Source organism: Malaclemys terrapin, chromosome 6, assembly GCF_027887155.1.
Source record: "Malaclemys terrapin pileata isolate rMalTer1 chromosome 6, rMalTer1.hap1, whole genome shotgun sequence".
Lineage (NCBI taxonomy): Eukaryota > Metazoa > Chordata > Testudines > Emydidae > Malaclemys > Malaclemys terrapin.
This window is the reverse complement of record NC_071510.1, coordinates 93,775,520-93,795,776: the sequence shown is the minus strand read 5'-3', so window position 1 is coordinate 93,795,776 and position 20,257 is coordinate 93,775,520. Positions and strand designations below refer to the sequence as shown.

Here is a 20,257-nt window from a genome sequence, read left to right as displayed (position 1 = left end):
AAATGCCAGATTTATGGTTGTCTATTTAACCGCAATTCTATCCCTTTGTGCATCTATCCTGTGCACTGAATGAGGCAGGGAGCCTATGTTAAAAACAGTATGTGATTATGTAATTAAAGGCTATATCATGATGAATATGCAGAAGTAGGCAGAATTAAGGTTACACTGGTACCATAATTCAGGTTTCTCCTGACTTTCAAGTGTTTTAGGTGGCAAAGATTATGAAGAAAAAAAAAAAGTTTTGTGTCACGGTAACTGTCCATTATGATGTCCTAGTTGCTTGGATACACTGATCTGTTGGCTTTGTGCCAGGGAAGGCAAAGGGTCAGAAGGGACATTATCCAAAAAGAGCAGCATATTTCTGAAAACCTCAGGTAATATTTTCAAATATGGATAGCTAAATTAACCATTGCCTCAAGTTCCTCTCCTACATCCTCCTCCACCTCCACCAATCTAGCTTCCACCCTTTCTGCTCATCTAAAACTGCTCTCATTAGGATCACTAATGATCTCTTCTCGGCCAAATCTCAGGGCCTCTACTACATCTTCATCCTTTGACTTCTGTGTTTTCATGTTGCTGATCATAGCCTTATTCACAAACGCCTACCCTCCCTTGGGTTTTTCATAGAATCATAGAATATCAGGATTGGAAGGGACCTCAGGAGGTCATCTAGTCCAACCCCCTGCTCAAAGTAGGACCAATCCCCAGACAGATTTTTACCCCAGTTCCCTAAATGGCCCCTTCAAGGATTGAACTCGCAACCCTGGGTTTAGCAGGCCAATGCTCAAACTACTGAGCTATCGCTCCCCCCCATTTTCAATACTGTCTTCACTGGTTTTCCTCTTACCTCTCTGGTTCGTCCTTTTGCATCTTTTGGCGAGTCCCCATCCTTCTTTCTGCTCCTCTGAGGATGGTATTCCTTAGGGTTATGTTCTAAGTACTTTCCTCTTCTCTCTTTTTGGTGGTTCTTACCACTTACACAAACTCAGCTATCATCTCTATATTGACAACTCACACATCTACTTTTACGTTCCTGACCCATGTTTTTCCATTTCATCTTGCATCTCAGATTGTCGCTTTGACACCTCCACCTGGATGACTTGCCATCAGTTTAAGCTTAAAATGTTCCAAACTGATCTCCTCGTTCTTCCCAAATTCTCCCTGATTTCCCCCTCATTGTCACTATTTTCAACATCTTCATCCTTTTCTCCACTCAGGGCTGAAGCCTGATGACTGTCTTTAATGACTACTACTCCTTCATCGTATGTTTTCAGATTGACTGAGCTGGACTACGTCAAGCGAGAAGGAATGAGAGTTGCACTAGTCAGCATTCTTCTTTATTTGTTGTAAAAGAGGGAAAACTCCACATGTAGACTTGGTTGCCTACCTATTAAATAGGTGATTTTCTCTAGCTCTGCATCCCCATAGCCCTAGAAATGGGCATTCTTTCACTTTTGGTAGTTAGGCCTAGCCACATAACTTTCTTTCTCTGCCCCTGTGTCTTGGCCGAATCATGGGCAACCAGACCTAGTAGTCAGAGCCAGAGTCTGTGATCATGAGATGGAAGTCAAGTATAGGCTGGGTCCAGATACGGGGGGGAAATGGGGCAGGAGCAGGAGGCAAACTGGCGATCAGAACCACAAGTCAGGAACAAGAGTTAGGCTGGGTTGGGATACCAGGGGGTAAGAGACAGGAGACAAAATGAAGATCAGAACCATGAGTCAGATGCAAGGAATCATGCTAAGTGAGGATGCCAGGAAATCAAGCTCGGGGAGCAGAAAGCACAAAGCACACAGTCTAGAGCATGGTGGAACCCTGTTGTTCGGACAGCTTCCTGTTCCTGCTGCTTGCTTAAGTAGGGCAGCCAGTGCTCCTGCACTCGGCCAATAGGACCTCATGGGCGGAGTGTCAAATTGGGGCTGAGCTTCACGGGTCCCTGGTAAGTGATTGTTAGCTGTCTGCCAGGTGGCAAGTTCGAGCGTGGCCACTCCCATGAACCCAGCAGACCCAGGTTTGAGACCTGTGGTTCATGACATTCTGCTAGCTGGAGCTCTTAAGAAAAGAGAGGTCAGAGCTGAGCATAGCAGGATGTCAGGTTCTAAGATGCTGCATGCAGATGTAGGGCTATTCTGCTAACTGATTTCGTAGCCAGATACGGTGGGTCCTGTTGGCTTCAACTCAAGAGAATAAAAAGGTAAATAGTCGAAGGGACTGTTTTGTATTAATTTTGATGGAATATATAGGCCCAGAGAGTCAAGATGTTAACATGACCCTGTCACCGTGTATAATACCAAACCATTAAACATGGCTTGGGGTTTTCAGTACTGAGACCTCAGTCTGCTTAGTACCATGGCAAGCACACTAGAAAATTCATGCCAAAGTTTGAAAGTTTATTGATCAGGATACGTAAGGGAAGAAGAATCAGAAAAAGTCATCAGTATCTTGGAATTGAAATTGAATGCTTATGCAGAACAAACTTAATCAAAACCTGTTTAAGTAATCTTTTAAGAGAGAGGCTATCAGTTTGGATTTCATTTTGTCAGGCAATCTTTCTTGGTGGGGAAGAAAGGATTAGTTCTGTTTGCTTCTGAGGTGTGAATGTCAGTCATCTTCTCTGCCTTTGCCAAAACAGATACAAGGAGAAAAAAGAGAGAGGAGGATAAAGATGAGGGAAATATGGGTTTTATTGATGTTGTCAGGATACCAACCATCTGGTCAGGCAAGGATGGACGCTCTGACCTGGCACTACAACAGTTGTTCCTGTGGCCTCAGGCTCACTTCCCCGGTCTGGGATGTCATCTGGCTTGTCTGGTCAGATCCATCTCCTTACAGGTCTTTCTCAGGCTGGTCAGTGCTGGATGGGCAGTCTCATCTCATTGTGCTGGTACTGTGTGGTACAGTAGGTTTCATGATTGTGTGAAAAGCTGAGAGAGAGAAGATCGGAGGAAAATAGTGGGGGATGGACATAGGAAGGGAGGACAGAGCAGGGTTTTGGAGGTCTCAGGCTGGAGTTTTAACTAGTCTACTCATGATGGCCAGTTGTCCCAACTAGCACCCTGAGGTCTGGGTACCACAGTGATGTGATGATGCATGAATGAAAGAGAGTCTTTTTTATGAAGGGGAGGCCTGCCATCTTTTTCTTCTCTTCGAGGGATTCCTCAGACTGTCCATTCCCTGTTTCGCCACCAAATCTCTTTTTGTAAGGACTCTGAAAAGTGGGTGATGGGCAAAATAGCCCATCCTGTAATTATTTCGTTCCCAGTTAGGCCTAATTTCCAACACATCAATTTTGGTCCACTGATTTCCAGTCCCATGCTCCTTTTGCTTACCAGGCATGATCTCCTGGTTATATCCATCTGGTTATATCAGTAGGCATTTTTGTTTGGACTAATTCAATCTTTTTGTTCCTTTGCCTATGAACATTTATTTGTTATAGGTGATTGGAACATTTTTATTAATTTTTATTCACTTTCCAACAGTTGAGCCCATATTTGGAGTGGGCCTGTCAGGCCCCAGTTATTGCAATAGGACTGTGGTGAGGCAGACAGTTGATAAACCATCACTAGAAGATAGAGAAGATGCTCTCCTCCCCAAAAACTGCCAACTCAGAAGGTGGTTCAGAAAAGTGGAGTAAACACTCTGCTCATTCACATTAGCTCTCCTGGTCACCTCATGTTGACTCAGTAGGCCTTTGTCTTCTAAACTGCTGACTCTCTTCCTAGACTACAGCATGTCAAGTTGGCCTGGCTCTTGAACACATTAAGAAGAAGGGACTTGTTGGAACAAATAATTTTTCACATAGCTAAATGGCGCTAAAAGTCTGACTTCCACATCATACAAAGTTGAGGGCATCTACAGGGTTTAATTCGGGATAAAAAGTTAAATCTCTAGATGTGACCTTTCTGACGTTCTTTCCCCATTCAGGATGGGATCAGTGGCACCTTCCTGAGGCTTCAAGCACTTGATATTGAGTCCTTAAAGTACTACATTACAGAAACATATGCTGAATAAAGGCTCCACTGTCTGTCAAGCCTTAGTTCACATTCACCCTGTCTCTTCGGTTGAGAAGGGAATGCTTTCCTACTAGAACCTTTGTATATAAGGACCTGGGCGTGTTGTCGGATCTTTAGATTTGTTCTGTCAGGTTCTATGGATACTACCTTCAGTACATTGTTCCTGCATGCTACACTCTGAGTTGTTAAATCTCTGTTTTTCTAGGTATTTACTGTCTGTCTATTGTAGTGATGGATATTGCTGCTATAAGTGGCACCTGTCTGAATTGGCATGGAGAGATGACAGACTTTCTTACCTGTTTGGTTACCCGTGTTTGTCTACACCAGCTAGGGCATCCCACTTTTCTATTGTATTGTGTTGGTGGCAGTGGGACTGTTTCTCTGAAACAGTTATGATCTAATTTTTTAGATTTATTAGCATTTTTAGTGCTGAAAGAGCTATTAAATTTCTAGAATAAACCAGCCAGTCCCCTTTATAGGAAGAGTGATGTCACAGTAACTCCCTTTTTGCCTCACTCTCTTACTTGGGCTAAAATTAATAGGAAAAAAAATTAAAATTTTTTCCCAGACTCACCTCTCTTCACTTCCCACTCTCCTAAATATGGTTGTGTGTAACTTTTTTATTTTATTTATTTATTTATTTTTATATAGAGCATGAAGGGAAAAAGTAAAAGTAGTCATGACTTGCTGAAGGATGATCCACATCTAAGCTCAGTTCCTGCTGTTAAAAGGTGAATACAGTAGTTCTAATCTACATAACTGCTTCTGTTTCAATATGTTAGATCTCATTGGCACTATGCATTTTCATTTTAGCCATTGCTTTTTCTGAGTAACAGTTCTCTCCACACAGGGCTTACTGAATAAAACTATTTTGTCATTAAATTCAAGTCATTGTTGGTGTGCCAAAATGTTTCTTTCCCAGCCCTCTCTCATCCTGTGTCTGGTGATGGGAACCTTTTTATTGGCTTGGAGCACCTCAGAAAATTTTGGCCTTTGGTATTCCTTTAAAGAAATTTCACTGAATGCTCATAATACATTATATATTCATAATATTATACATGTTTACAGTTTAGAAAACTGGATATTGGGAGATTATATATGATTAGTAAAAATATCTACTAATGCCTGAATTATGCCAGATTGCCCATCAATCAATAATACATTTATTTATTTGTAGATGAATGGTAAAGATAGGTTGGACACTAAAGAGTTTAGGAATAGGGAGTAATAGAGGAGGGAAAGAAAATAGATAAGAATCACAGTAACAACAACAAAAGCAGGAGAAAGCAGTAAGGTTGTCGCTTTTCTCCTCTAAATCCCAATAAATCCCATAAAATGTGCAATTAGAGAGAAGGCTGCCCCAGATGCCAACTACTTACACTGCAAGTCCAGGAATGGCTTACACGTAGATCATAGATGTCCATCTTACTAGTATGAATAAAGGAAGTTTGGGTTTTTTGTTTTTACATTTCATTCTAGTATATCCACTAATCCAAAGATCAACAGATGGCATAGTTTTGCTCTTCTATGTTTTCAGTATAATTCTTTTGAATTCTTGCTTTCAGGAGCTACCTCTTTTCATGCTTATTCAAATTAAGTGTAGGTGAGGTATCATGCTACTTTTGTCTTTTTCCAAATTGGTCTCTAGGGCCACCATAATTTCTCTAAGGGGTTATACCCACACCATTTTCTCTCCACTTACCAGTTGTGCTCTTCACTTGGGCCAGAATTGCTTGGTTTAAGAGCACAAAGTGGTCCACCAGATTCCCAGAAAATGTATATGTTGCTGTTTGGTTTGGAGGTCTTGAAATGTTCTGTAGCAGAGTGTGGCAGTTCCCCCTTGGCTCCTGCCTCCGCTAAGTCCACAAAGGTACTCTGAGACCCTGGGGTTAGTATCCACTGGTGCCAGTTTATGCACAGGCTTGTTCCCACCACTGTTTCACCATGTACAGTTGGCCCTTCACCATCTGCAGGCAGGAGGGAAGGAAGAGCTACCTCCCTGTTTCCACTCCTTTCCTTCTGCTCTTCCCCTGGCCTCCTTCCCCTGAGGCTTTTATACAGCCGCAGGCTAATTAGGCAGCAGCTGTCTCTGATTCGCCGATTAGGGCTAGATTATCTCCAGCCAGCTCTAATTTATTCTCCTAAATAGGAGCTGGCGTGACAGAGGGCTGAATCAGCAACCCTTTGCCCAGCACCCTGTCACAGTGTTCACTAACTGAATTTACCCCTTACATGGTAGCATTGTGTTTTCTTGCTGGTCTGTCCCACATTTTTCAAACTCTTCTAGCTAGTGGGTGTGACAATCAAATGGTGGGAAAATATAATCGACTGACATTATAGTGATGATCATGGTGAAAATGGCTAGATTGGGGGAGTTCTGGCATAGTTTTAAATAAATAACCTAAGTGAATTCTTGGTTAAGGTACTGCTGTACTGTTTTTAAATGCTACTCTTATCAACAGATTCAGAGTGCTTTAGAGAAGGAACAATCATCTTATATGGATTGTCTCTCTTTTTTTCCCCCTTAGTGAAAAAGCAAATGAAGTGAGGGATTCAGACGAGGTGAGTGGCACTTTTTCTGCAAACAGAAAGTTTTGATTCATTGTAGATACTCATTCTGTATTTCATGTGAATTATTATTCTTAAGGGCGAGGTAATACTCTAAAGATACAGTTTCCACTAGGATTTTGACAGTGGGTCTCAGATTCCCAGCAAAAAAACGAATGGAACTCTCAAAGCTTTTAAGTTTTGGCCAGTATGAGCCATCTCAGCAGGGTAGAGTGTGACCCTGACCTGCCACACACCACCTCCCACATTCTGCATAGATTACTGCCTGAACATTTCTGACAGTAACTTGGGTAGTGGCAGACAACGCTCCTCCAAAGTTATAAACTAATCAAGAAGAAAAAAAATTCCTCTGAAAAAAATTATGTAATGGAACAAATACCACAAATGAAAAATCTCCAGACACTGAGGGGAGGCATATAAGTGTGTGAGAATCTGAATGGAAAGATGTATTTATAGAAGAAGAATTTCAAGTAACTTTTCCTTTGCTAAAAATGCCATCTATCATGGCTACAGCTACACTGCATCTATCAGGATTCTCACTTCTGAGAGTCAGAAACTTGGGGGATGTCCTTAAGGTAAACAAACTGCAATGAACAGTAATAATACAGTCCAAAGCCAACCATGGAACATAGAGGTTTTTTTAACTACAAAAAAGCTCCTTCCTACATTTACTATGGAAAATAAAACTTTTGGGTTGAAGTGTGGCTTTGCTTGAGTCTTTGAGCAAGGGCAGCATATTGTTGCACTGTCCCTAGAGCAAATTGTGACTTTGAGTCTCCAGGCAGGGAAAAACCATGTGCCAGGTATAGGCCTGGTAGAGTATAATTGCCCCCAACATAGTAATGATAGCAATGCCCAGAAAATTGTTAACAAAAGGAACAAAAAGTTGGGAGCACTTTCCAAGGCTTTTACCTCACTCCAAATAGAACCCCCAGGACTGTATGATGACATGACATGTTTATGAAGGTGTTCCTGGGATGGGCATGCATGTATGTGGAGAATGTTGGCAGGATAGCAGGCTCATTAAGGTGGACTTCCAACATAATTATGGGGAGGAATCTTGAATTAGTTTGAAACATCACTATATTTCTGTAAATGTATTATAAGATGGGTCAGTCACTTGGGCCTGTGTCTTAGTCACTCTTCAAACCAAAGCCACAGCCACTAGGAAAATGACATCGAATTTAAGAAACTTAAGTTCAGAGGAATCAGGTAGTTCAAAAGGAGCTTTTATCAGCTTTGTCAGGATCACAGGTTTAATATCCCATGACACATAGGTTTTTTAATGGGAGCTTTGAAAAATGTCAAGCCCTCCGTGAAACTGAGAAGAGGCTACAGAGACACTCATTCTTTTTTGGTCACATGATCTGCATGGAGTTATCTTTTAAGCTGGTCTTAAAATAGAGAGTTGAGACATCAAAGTGAGAAATCCTGTTAGAGAGGTATCTCCAGAGAAGCAGAATTTCAGGTACATAATTTTCATTACCACATATAATATTTATAAAAAGTAGATGTTAAAATTAATTGTTTATATTTGCAACATGCCAGTGTGACACTTGCATCACAGATATGTCTTTTCATACTGTGCAAAGAAGCACTGTGGATAGGAAATATTTCACTAGTACAGAGTTGCTACATTTGTCAGTGGTGACTGACAGCCTTCAGGTTAGCAATGCTATATTTATATTTATGTACATATACTTCTTTTATTTAATTTTTTATTTTTCCCTACTCCTCTTTCTCTGTTGTTAATTTATCCACCAATAAATTGTGAAACAGCTAGGCCTGCATTTAAATATTGAATCCCCAAATTGTGATTTTTCTAGGAGGAAAAGACTTTCACTCCTATTAAGTTAAAGTCTAACCTTTCACACATGTTTTGTATCATAAATGTTATTCAGAATTGAGCTACCATGTATCAACATATAAAAAGTATCTAGCTGAAGGATGGGAACTGCTCCTGTGTATGCATGGCTAACTGTATGATTGATGTTTCCTTACGTTTTTAGTTACAACTTTTTTGCTAGCTTTGCATATTTTAAATTATTTTTGAGTTGGGACTTTTGTAGTCTGGTTGAGATCATGTCTGTGGCCTGACCCATGATGTCAAGTGTCTCAAAATATTTGGACCTGCTGACTGACAGGCTATATATTTTTGGATCCATGGACTTTCTAAACCCAAAATTACTGGAATGGGAGATACTTTATTTGCATACAAGTGAACTAATCAAATCCCATTGGGCAATGCAGTAACTTCAGAAGGGGAGTGTCCTATTCTGATCACCTAAGAACACCTGAGGAGGTCTCCCAAAATGGGGAAGAAACTAGCTAGGTCACCATCTTCATAAATAAAAGAGAAAGAGGAAGCCATTGCTTATCTGATTCTTTGCTTTGGGCTGCTGCAAGGCTTTTAGTCTCTGGCTATGGAATGCATCATGCCTGACAAGGCTTGTGCTTCCTCCATCTGGCCATCGGGGGGATGAGTCCAGTAGTGTGCAACATCAAAGAATTGACATCTACAAGCAAGTAACTTCTAGTCATCAAGAAGGTCTGTCAATGTCAAACCAGCAGCACTGAAAAAAACACCAGCTATTCTTTTCAACCATGTGCCGTCTTCCTGAAGCTGAATGAAACCAGTGAGGGTACGTCTATACTTACCTCCGGGTTCGGCGGTAAGCAATCAAATCGATCCCAGAAGATCATCGCGTATTGTCTAGACTTGATAAATCGATCCCGGAAGTGCTCGCCGTCGACACCGGTACTCCTGCTCCGCGAGAGGAGTACGCGGAGTCGACGGGGGAGCCTGCCTGCCGCGTGTGGACCCGCAGTAAGTACCTTGTAGTTCGAACTAAGATACTTCGACTTCAGCTACGTTATTCATGTAGCTGAAGTTGCGTATCTTAGTTCGAACTGGGGGATTAGTGTGGACCAGCCCTGAGTGTGTATGTGTGAATAGAACCCAGAGAATTTATCCAAGAATGGCATCTAACTAATAGTTCCAATACCTAAAACAGTCTCGGCTAAATAATATATTGCATGGATTAGGAAGTGGTATGTTTAATTCTGGAAAATTAGGTTATTTTCACCTAACTTTTTTAAATTTACATTTTAAATTTAACAAGTTGTATAGAATGATATAATCATAGAACTGGAAGGGACCTCGAGAGGTCATCTAGTCCAGTCCCCTGCACTCAAGGCAGGACTAAGTATAATCTCAAATTGTATTGTTTCATGTAATCTTATGTGGGAGAGGAGGGGGAGAGATTATCTATTGCTTAAACATCTATAATACTTAGCATCAGAGAGTCTCAACAATAGTTTCAATTTAGGAGTGATTTCACTCTCTACTCCCAGTATCAACCACTTGGATGCAATATATCAAGTGACATTGAGATTAATAATGCCCTGTGACTTTTGAGGCTGATAATTAAACAAGATTGCTGCCTTTCCAAATTGTTAGATAAATCTTATAAATGTTGATTTATTTGATAGGGTTTCATCAACCTAAGAATTAATTTGGTTTTATATTAAGCCACTCTGTTTTAATTTTCTTATCTATTTTATTTTATGCTTTTTTGGATAGTGATATGGTTTAGTTATAAATACAATTATATACTATATAGAAATGTGTATAGTTAGAAATCTGAGTAGTTTGATTATTTCTTTCCCAGATATCAGGGTATCAGACTTGAGGAGCCTGAGGGTAAATAAAAGTCAATTCTGTGTCCCATCTCATGGTGGTCCTTAGAACAGCTGCCATAATCCTCACATAACTGGTGCCAAAACCAGAGACACTGTCAGTTTTTGAAGGAACGTTGAGTTATGTATAGGTTATCTGTTTGAATAAACAGTGTAGGTTCCAGAAGCTTTGAGGATTTGAGGTAGATACCAGCCTGTCAACCTAAAGGCTGGCCAGTTCAACATAATAAGTACTATATCATCTTCTTCCTTGTGTTATATCCCTCAGATGGGTCTACAATTGCTCTCCCTCCGGAGTAATCTGTTCAATGCCAAATCACACCACATGCTAGCATCTTTCTTTATGACATCCCACCCTGTCTTCTTGGATCAGGCTTCTCTTTTTCCTTCAGTCTTGCTTTGTTGGGCTTCTTTGTCAGCAATGTGCTTCACATGACCAAACCATCAGAGCCTACACTCCCTCATTTTTTCATCTACGGGTATTACTTTGAGTATGTCTCTGACATACACATTTCACATGTGGTGGTTCTTGCTTACATCACTCAACCATCTCAACATTTTCATTTTTGTGGAACAGATCGTTTGTCCGTGTTTCTTCTTTGTTGCCCAATGCTGAGTGCCATACATTAAAACAGGATAGACCACCATTTTATAGACTTTCCTTTTAATCTTACTAGTATCTTCCTGTCATGGACTACACCACTTCTCTCTCCATTTGAGCCAGGCATTTATTATTCTAACTCTAATTTCACCATACATTTCCCTGGTTTCTGAAATCCAGATACTTGAAACTTTGCATTTTCAATATTGTCTGTCCATCTAGTTTCAAGGATAATTCTTCAGTGTTTGGATTATTGAAATTACAACATAATCAGTCCTCTACACCTCACAAAATGGAACTCTCCATCTTCTGCCACTCTCGCAAGTTCAGTATAAAAGTACATATGTGTGCATATGTCGGAACAAATAATAAATATGTATTATGAGAGAGATGGCATTCACTTTTAGAACATGTGGGATTCAAAACTAGTGAAGATTCTGTCAGTGAAAAACTAGAGGCACTGAAGTTCAGTCCTTTCTTTCTTTGTCTTTAGTACCATTAGAGACACCTAAAACAGTTGGACCTGTTGCTTGCTTCTTTCTAGCAGAAGTCATGTCAGTTTACTTGTCTATAAAATATTTTGGACATACATAATGCTATTTCTATAGCACCAATTATTTTGAAGGTTTTGAAGTACAGAGAATTTGCAGTCCTAGGTGTTACACACTATTTTAATTATAAATTAAAATAATAATATACAATAAAATTTAGATCAATTCTCTTGTGTGGCCTTTTCCATCAAGGATAGACTTAGCAGCAATGTGAGATAGCTCATGTCACTTCATCAGCAAGCATCAGCTGTAACACTTACTCCTGAGGGAATTCTGCACTGAAAAATTACAAATTCTGTGCACAATATTTTAAAATTCTGCAAGTTTTGAGAAAGAGCTCTGCAAGAAGAGGAAGTCCCATCCTCTCCCACCTCCAGCTCAGCCAGGACTAGCAGCTGATCCCGGTGCAGGGTAGGAGCCACCGGTTGGGGTGTCCCCAGCCCAGCAGTGATTTACCTCACCGTTGATTGCTCCAGGTGCCTGAAATGATGTACCTGCACTGCTAGGGAGGGGTGCATGACCACTCTTGCAGCTTCCTTTGCTTCCCTGTCAGAAAGTCATTTTTCTGTGGGGAAACAAAGAAATCTGTGGGGGTCATGAATTCTGCACACGTGTAGTGGTGCAGAATTCCCCCAGGAGTAAACACTGCTGGTGCTATTTCTTGAGTTGAATGGTTAGTTTAGTTTCCATGGCAATTCATTCGTTATCTTCTCTGCTGTGTAGACCAGTTGTGATGTGAATGCTTGCCCACTGAAATCTGGTTTGAAACCCTTAACTGAGGTTCTGGCACATTGTTAGAAAGGAAATGATTTTTCACGTTTTATTTAAACATGTATTGACTTGTAATTTTAAATTCTATTTGTGTATGTTATTAATGGACTGTCAAACTTTTTCATAGCATAGACTATATCTTAATAGAGAGATTATTATATAGAACCACCTCCCCTTTCATTCAGGACTGTGTAAAAATCCTGTATTATGTACACAATAATTGTTTACATGGAAAATTAAATATTGTCTTAATTAATTTGTCTTTTAATAAAGTTTAGAATCTGGAGTCAGTGAAGATACCTTGGTTTCAGACAGATCCCAAGAGGTCCACAGGCCACAGTTTAAGAATAAATGATTTAAGATATTAAATAGTGTGGTTTTTTTAAATATTTAAATACATGTATTATTTGTGACTGTAGCTCTTAAAAATGTACATCCTTTGTTGGTACTACTGGTTCACCTTCTAAGGTATCTCTGAGAGATATTGAGGATATGTTCCTCTGTTTTCATAGCTCATATTTTGAGGCAATTACAAAATATTAGCATATATGTGTATATAAATTATAAATGTAAGCATTATATAAGCTCTCTTGCTGAGAAGTTGTTCCCCACTTAAAAAATCCTCCAGTAAAATAGAGCTAAAATTAAAGCGGTCTGTTTAAATCAATGTAGGAAGAAGAAGAGGAGGAGGATGACGATAGCGATAATGAAGAAGGTGAAATGGATAGTGACGAGAAATATCAAGTGAAAGAACGCGTAGCTAAGAAGTTGAGAAAAGATAAAAATGAAAATGTTAAGCTACCATTTAAAGAAGAACCAGAAACTGAAAAGAAAACAACTAGTCGCAGGTAAGCAACATGCAATTTTTTCCTGATTTGAAATTATTTATTTACAATAAGATGTTTAACTGCTCATCTTTAGCATTGCTTTTTACTGTGTTGAAAGTTACATATCATATTTGAATTGCTGTAGTTAAAAATTTTATTCCCCCTCCCCTAAGAATTAATTGCTTATTAACTTCAATGATAAGAACATTTATTAATTTTTCATCCTGCAGTTGAATTCAATATTTGATTTACTGCAGGAATGGTGTTAGGGTAATTATATAATTTGTATTAATTTTGTGTGGGCTTTTGTTGTTCCCATATGCAGGAATAAGGTGGCTGTGTTAAAATCATGGGATTTGTAACTTTGCTGATGTCTTTCTGATGTAATAGTTTACCATTTGATTCACCATAGAGAGTGATATCAGCTTAGCCTTTCTCAAACTCTGGGTCGGGACCCCAAAGGGGGTCATGACCAGGTTTTAATGCGGTCTCCATGGCAGGCCCAGGGTTGGAGCCAGAGCCCCACCGTCTGGGGCTGAAACCCAAGGGCTTCAGCCTTGGGCGGCAGGACTCAGGTTACAGGCCCTCCACCTGGGGCTGAAGCCCTTGGGCTTCCACTTCGGCCCCTCATCCGGGGCTTGAGTGGGCTCAGGCTTCAGTTCCTCCTCCTGCGGTCATGTAGTAATTTTTGTTGTGAGAGGGGGTCACAGTGCAATGAAGTTTGAGAACCGCTGAGAATGTGATGTGGTCAGAGATGATAATAGCACGTTGTAAAAAGTAGCAAGATAATCTAGGTGTATAATTAGTCCACTTCATATGTGATAATAAAATTGTATAGGTTTTTCTAGCTAAAAACTATTAAATATGAACTCTGCAAGTTTATCTTGTAACTGAAATGTTAAGCTGTAGTGATCCCTGTTGAGAAATATACGGGCTAAATATTAAAGACCTGTTAGTCACCTGTTAAAGCCTGATCCCACCAAGTAGAAATGAATATACTTCAGCTATTTCGATCTCCAGTATTAAAGATCATTAAGGCTGCGAGTCTGTCACGGAGGATGTGGGAGCTCCTCAGAGCAGCAGTGCTCTAGAAGCAGCTAAGATTTAGTCAGAGGTATTTATAATAAAAGTCATGGACAAGTCAGAGGCCTGAATTTTTGTTTGTCTATGACCTGTCCATGACTTTTACTAAAAATACCTGTGACTAAATCTTCGCCTTAGGGCTTGGCTTCACTACCAGGGAGATCAACGCTGCTGCAATCAATGCAGTGGGTGTTGATTTAGCAGGTCTAGTGAAGACTTGCTAAATCAATGGCAGAGCGCTCTCCAGTTGACTCCGGTATTCCAGTTCCCGAGAAGAATAAGATAAGTTGACCGGAGAGCATCTCCCGTCGACGCAGTGCAATGAAGACGCTGCGGTAAGTCAACCTAAGCTATGCCGACTCCAGCTACATTATTCACATAGCTGGAGTAGCGTAACTTAGGTTGACTTACCCCAGTAGTGAAGAAAAGCCCTCAGTTATCATTTATCAGAACAAGTTATACATGTGCATGTATATGTGCTTTTAAGCATCTGTGCCTGAGATGATGTACAGGGAGATGATATTATGGGTGGATAATATCAAACTTATTAGGAATTGTTTCACAATATGTCAATAAATGTGGACTCCAACGGTTCTTGACTAGTGCTTGTGGAGAGAAAATTATTTAATCAGCTATCACCAGTTCAGCTTATATGTGTATTAAGTTGACTAAAATTAAATTGTTACTTTTTTGACAATTTTAATTTGTAAATTCCTTAGAAATTCACTGTTTTATGTGCACTTAATGTAGCTTTTGAAATGAAAGTAAAACTTACCCAACCCTGCTACCAGAAAATTGTTGATGAGTGCAGACAATAGTTGGTTTTCCTCCGTCAGGTTCAGCTTCCACACTTAACAATGGCTCTTGTGTAGCTTTGAGGAACAAAGTGTTCTCCTATAACTCTCTCATCCTGTTCAGTCACCTATCTCAATTGCTCCAAAGGTGGTGAAGCCATTTTAAAAGTATTGTTTGTAGAACCAGCTACATCAGTGGGTGTAGTGAGCTTTCAATATAGCTATTTAAATAACTTAGATTTGAAAGTGATGTTGGCTGTCCACAGAGTAAGGTAATGCCTTGGGAAGAAGGGAACTACCAGAGCAAGAAAGAAACAGTTCAGAAGTCATTCCTTCCCACAATAGACACACATGTCACTTTTAATGGCATTTCTTGGGCCACTAGGGCATTTTTTTCTCATAGAAGCTGGAAGTTGTATAGCTGGCAGTGGCAGCTTGGAAGAGGGTAGGAAAAACTCAAGAAATACAGATCTTTATTATACATTTGGACATTAAATTAATATGAATTTAAAACATATTCTAAATTGACAAAACAGTTCAGAATGTTTTTCTCCTATTTTTTCTTAAATAGTTATGAAATGTTTTTCATAGTAGGTTATGTTCCATGAAATAGCAAAAACAATTTTTTAAAAATGACACACAGCAGAATTACAATTATTCATTAATTTTTGTTCAGCGACAGTCAATGTGTAATAGATTTACTTAACCAAATAAATTTGCATTTTTTTTTTAAACTAGAACAACCCAAATTAGATCAAACAGTAGCATGCTTTTAATATCCACATCAGAGAAAGTCAGCCTCCCATTAGTTGGGAAAAAAACCCACAAAACCTATAAAGAGATCATGGTTTAACTCTCAAAAGTTCATTTAAACTATAGATTTATTTTACATATTCATTTTATGTTAATTTGCTGCACATTTTCTGTAAAATTGTCCTGCAACAAAAGACTACCCAGTGAGGCTGATATAAATTCTGTTAATTCACTAAAAGCAGGCCCTTCTCTCTTTTTCTTTTAAATGCAGGGCTTATAGGACATATAAATAGGGTGACCAGATGTCCCGTTTTTAAAGGGACAGTCCCGTTTTTTGGGACTTTTTCTTACATAGATGCTTATTCCTCCCCACCCCCGTCCCGTTTTTTCACAGTTGCTATCTGGTAACCCTATATATAAACAATGTCTGAAGATTTACACTCCGAACTTACTGAAGGTTGCTTTTAAAGCAGAAGTGCTGAATTCTCTTTCTTTCAGGAAAATTTGTCAAATTGACACATCTAGCTAATTCATTATTAAGCCCTCCAGCCTTGTTATCTGTTCCACAATAAATAGCCATCGAAGAACTGGGAACATCAAAGGGAGTGTCTCCATTTTTCTGAAACAGCATCTCTTCAGGTATAGGGATGGCAAACGAAGGTCTTTGGAATAGATATAAGGACACTGAGAAGAATCTTTGCATCCTATGTTTGGCCCTGGAGAGGTGCTTTACAGATAGTGTGATTCTATCAGTTTTAAGCATTAGTGGCCATAGGTATGTGTGTACAATTGTCATCACTGTCTTGTTTACTGTACCTGTAACATTAAACTCTAGAATCTGTTGTTTTCCAGCTGATAGGAATCTGACATGGAAATTAAATGCATTCCACTGTTCGATCCAAATTCAGTTGTATTAACCTTAGGTCCCAGTGTGATGATATGGCAAGCCCATTATCATGTTAGATGATTCTGTCTTGAAGAATGAATTCTTCATGTGAATGCATGGGAAACAAGTGATATGACAGTCTCATGAGATATCTCCACCTAGTCCAGTCTAGTCCAGTCCAAGCTTCAGTTGTTCTGCGCGGGAAATGCTGCAGGAGTTGTCTGTCAGTAAACAGGGAGTTGAATCAGCAGTCCATGACTTCAGTGGGAGGTTCTAGTAGCATTTTAGTGGGCCAAGGAACATCTGCTCTCTATCATAGTTATTCTGTTGTACCAATAAAATAAAAACCAACAGGATCTTTTAAAAGGGGATGAGGCAAAATGCCACGTTTATTGTGAATACAAAAAGAAGCACAGTAAACAAGTAATCATAAATATTCTATCCCATGTACTCACACAAAATACCAAAAGAAGCAAAGTACTAGACAGTTATATTTACTACATTCCATTCACTCACACACACATACACATGTAAGTTCTGCAAAGTTGTTATAGTTACCAGCCTAGAGGTTGCTCATGCCAAGTTACTGGCCAGGTAACCTGGGCACGAGGGTGGAGCCGAGCCTTTGTCAGATGTGCATCCTATGCTCCTGGAGGGTGGTTGCAGAACCAGACTCAAAGTCCTTAATCTTTAGGGTCTATTTTTATAGGAGTTTATTCCTGTGCCAGTCTATGGAGGTGGCTTCATCATGCTGTTGCTGAATCAATCAGCAGATGGCACATCCATGATGGCTCCGTGACGGCTGCCAGATGTTATCTTGTTCTTTGGTTCTCCCATTGTTGGGGCTGTTTGGTGGATTCCAGTCTGCCCTCCGGGGGTCATCCGGTTATCTCCACTTAGCGCATTCTTCAGCCGATCGATACTGAAGTTGTAACTCTTAGGCTGGCACTCCTAACCATTCATCTTCTATTCACACACAACATCCATTCACATGCATTCCCTAGCTTTATTTCAACATATATCTCTTTTGACTTTAACCACTCTTAGGGTGTAATGAAACTGCTTAACCCCCTTACCATATAACATACATAACAAGCAAGATAAAGAACGCGAGAAGGGTGGGAGGCTCTGTGTGCTGTTCTGAGGAACAGTTGTTTCTGCAAGGTCTTATCTTTTCTGAGAGCAGACTCTCTGTCTCAGGATGTGCTGACACAATTAGCAGTTTGGCCTTGTAAACTGCTCACAGGGAGAAGAAGAAGAAAAAGGCCTTCTAATTAACACTACTTTGGGATCTCTAAACTATGGGGTGTGGTGGGGGGTTACATTCAATCTATCTACCATACATCTCCTTACGGCATTAATACAGAAATCATACAGAAATCCTTTGGTAAAGTCCGACAATTCATCTTATCAGAAATTTAAATATACAAGCAGAGTGTTTGAGCTTTTAAAATAATTTATTCAGAATAACGGCTTCTAAGTAGGTAACTTTTTTTTAGCAAATCTACAGTCAGTTGCGGGTCTGTCTGTCTTGTCGAATGGATTTTGTATTAAAAGAAACAAGTCAGAAAGTGGAATAGAGGAAACAATAGACACTTTCTGAAATTCATGGCACCAACATCCAAGGCACCACTTCCTGTAAATACAATTATACTCAGAATGGTTAAGCTAATTTCGGTTGCTTCAGTATGTGTCAGACCTTTGGTATATGAATCTTCTTGGGAGACCATCCAATTCAACATTAGTGTTGAAGCATGAGGGATAAGAATTCTGTCAAGTTGTCTATATCTTTGGTGTATGAAAGGGAAATGCCAAAGTCTTAGTCTTTTAGACTCTGTCATATCTAAGCTCCTAAGTTCAGAACAGCTGGTTACATCAAAAGCATACTTCCAGATAAAAGAAAATGTCAGACTTGTGCATCAGGAATCAAATTCAATTTTAGAATTCCATCAAGTTGGCCTTAAAAATGTCAGGCCTCTGCTTGTTAAAGGCTTGAAAGGGATCAGTTGGAGGTTTTATAGAGAGAGATCCCCGTCTAGTCTGATGGTTCTTTAGAATAGTGAATCATTAAAATAATTTCTTTATGTACATTTATTTTCATCCTGTAGGTGGAGCTCGGGTACTACACATTTATAAATACAGTAGCTTCATTATTTTTCATGCTTTTTATTTACATGGCATACAGCATGCAGCCACAGTACAAAAATAAGCAAAGTAATACAGAGATGCATTGGTTACCTATAGGAACAGAAAGGATGTGGCCATGGGTAAAAATAGTTCTAAAGTCCCAAAATTGCAGGAATAGTCCACTCGTGTATGAAATTTCTAGAAGGAAATCTGAAGATCTTTATATGACTCAAGATATATTAAATAGAATTTTTTCCTTATTCCAGTTCTGGTCATTAAAGATCTCATGATGTGTTTTAAATGGGTAGAAGTGTTTAACTTTAGTATCCTGAGCCAAATGCTTCACTTCACAGTCTAAAATTTTGTAATTGCTGCATACTAAATTGCTATAATTGCTAAATAGACGTTGCATGTTTGTTTCACCTGAGAGATGGCTACATTTCTGTAGCAGCTGAAATGATTTCTCTGTATCACTTCCAAATTTCTTGATAAAATTGCGTAGCATTTTGGGGTTCTGTAGGCTGAAAAGTACTGCCACAGTGCATGTCCTCAATTTTGCTATTAAGAGATTAACATCCTTAGTAAGGCAATATTATGCTGCACAGCTTCTATGAAATAGCTGTCCAGAGTGGGTGGGCAGTAAAGGAATGGAAAGAAATGTTTGAGATTACTGAATAATGCCATCTGAAAATCAAATGGAAGGTCTCATGTCTTTGGAATTAACCACACAGATCTGAAAACTAGTGGTGGGAGGGATGTTTCCTAGTTCTGTTCTGTTAGTCATCTCCTGTAATCATTTTAGCTGCATGTTAAAAAAATTAAATGTCTATTTTTCTTTTGCTTGGATTATAACAAGGCCAGTACCTTTAACTAAAAAATGATATTTTAATAGTACCATTTGCAGCCATCTCGTTGTTTCTTGTACTCTCCCATCTCTCTGTCTGTACCCATCCATTCTCTTGTCTTATACTTAGATTGTAAGTTCTTTGGGGCAGGAACCACCTTTTTGTTGTGTTTGTACAGCTCTTAGCACAGTGGGGATCCTGGTCCATGACTTAGGCTCCTGGGTGGTAGGATAATATTATTAGCACATAAGCCCTGCTCTATGCTAGGCCTATTTCAGAATCTACAAGATAAACTAGCTAAAAGCTCTGGTAGAATAAAGTAATATTTTTTAAAAGGTGTATACATTTAAGACACCATAATACTTTCTAAGAATTTGGATAAATATTAAAAACACACTGGGCATGCCAGAAAGATCTCTTAAAGGATCATCCTACAAGGAGGCTTCAATACTGCAATATAAGATAGCCAAAGTGAATTTCATGGAGGATCTTTTTGAATTGAATTATTTTAAATCCTTTAATTCAAGACCCCATTTACTCTTCCTAAGGTTTCATCAATATCTATAAATACAACATTAGGTCATTTTTATTCATAAACACACTCGCTTAGGGATGATTCCCTGTTAGAGTTATATTTTAAGACCTTATCACTTAGTTTTTAATGCATTTAATGTGTGCCATGTTAATTTTATATTCTATTTTTTAATCAAAATGTTGTGGGGTACCAAGTCAAATGCCT

The 20,257-nt window shown here is 39.3% G+C and overlaps 1 protein-coding gene across 1 annotated transcript in view; it reads left to right on the top strand.

Moving 5' to 3' along the window:
* Window positions 1-20,257, top strand: part of CWC27 (CWC27 spliceosome associated cyclophilin) — a 226,383-nt gene that overhangs the window by 26,589 nt on the left and 179,537 nt on the right. Inside the window, exons 8-10 of the mRNA XM_054032130.1 lie at window positions 4,665-4,744; window positions 6,542-6,575; window positions 12,876-13,051. Coding sequence (XP_053888105.1) covers window positions 4,665-4,744; window positions 6,542-6,575; window positions 12,876-13,051 — 290 coding nt within the window. The remainder of the gene's footprint in view (window positions 1-4,664; window positions 4,745-6,541; window positions 6,576-12,875; window positions 13,052-20,257) is intronic.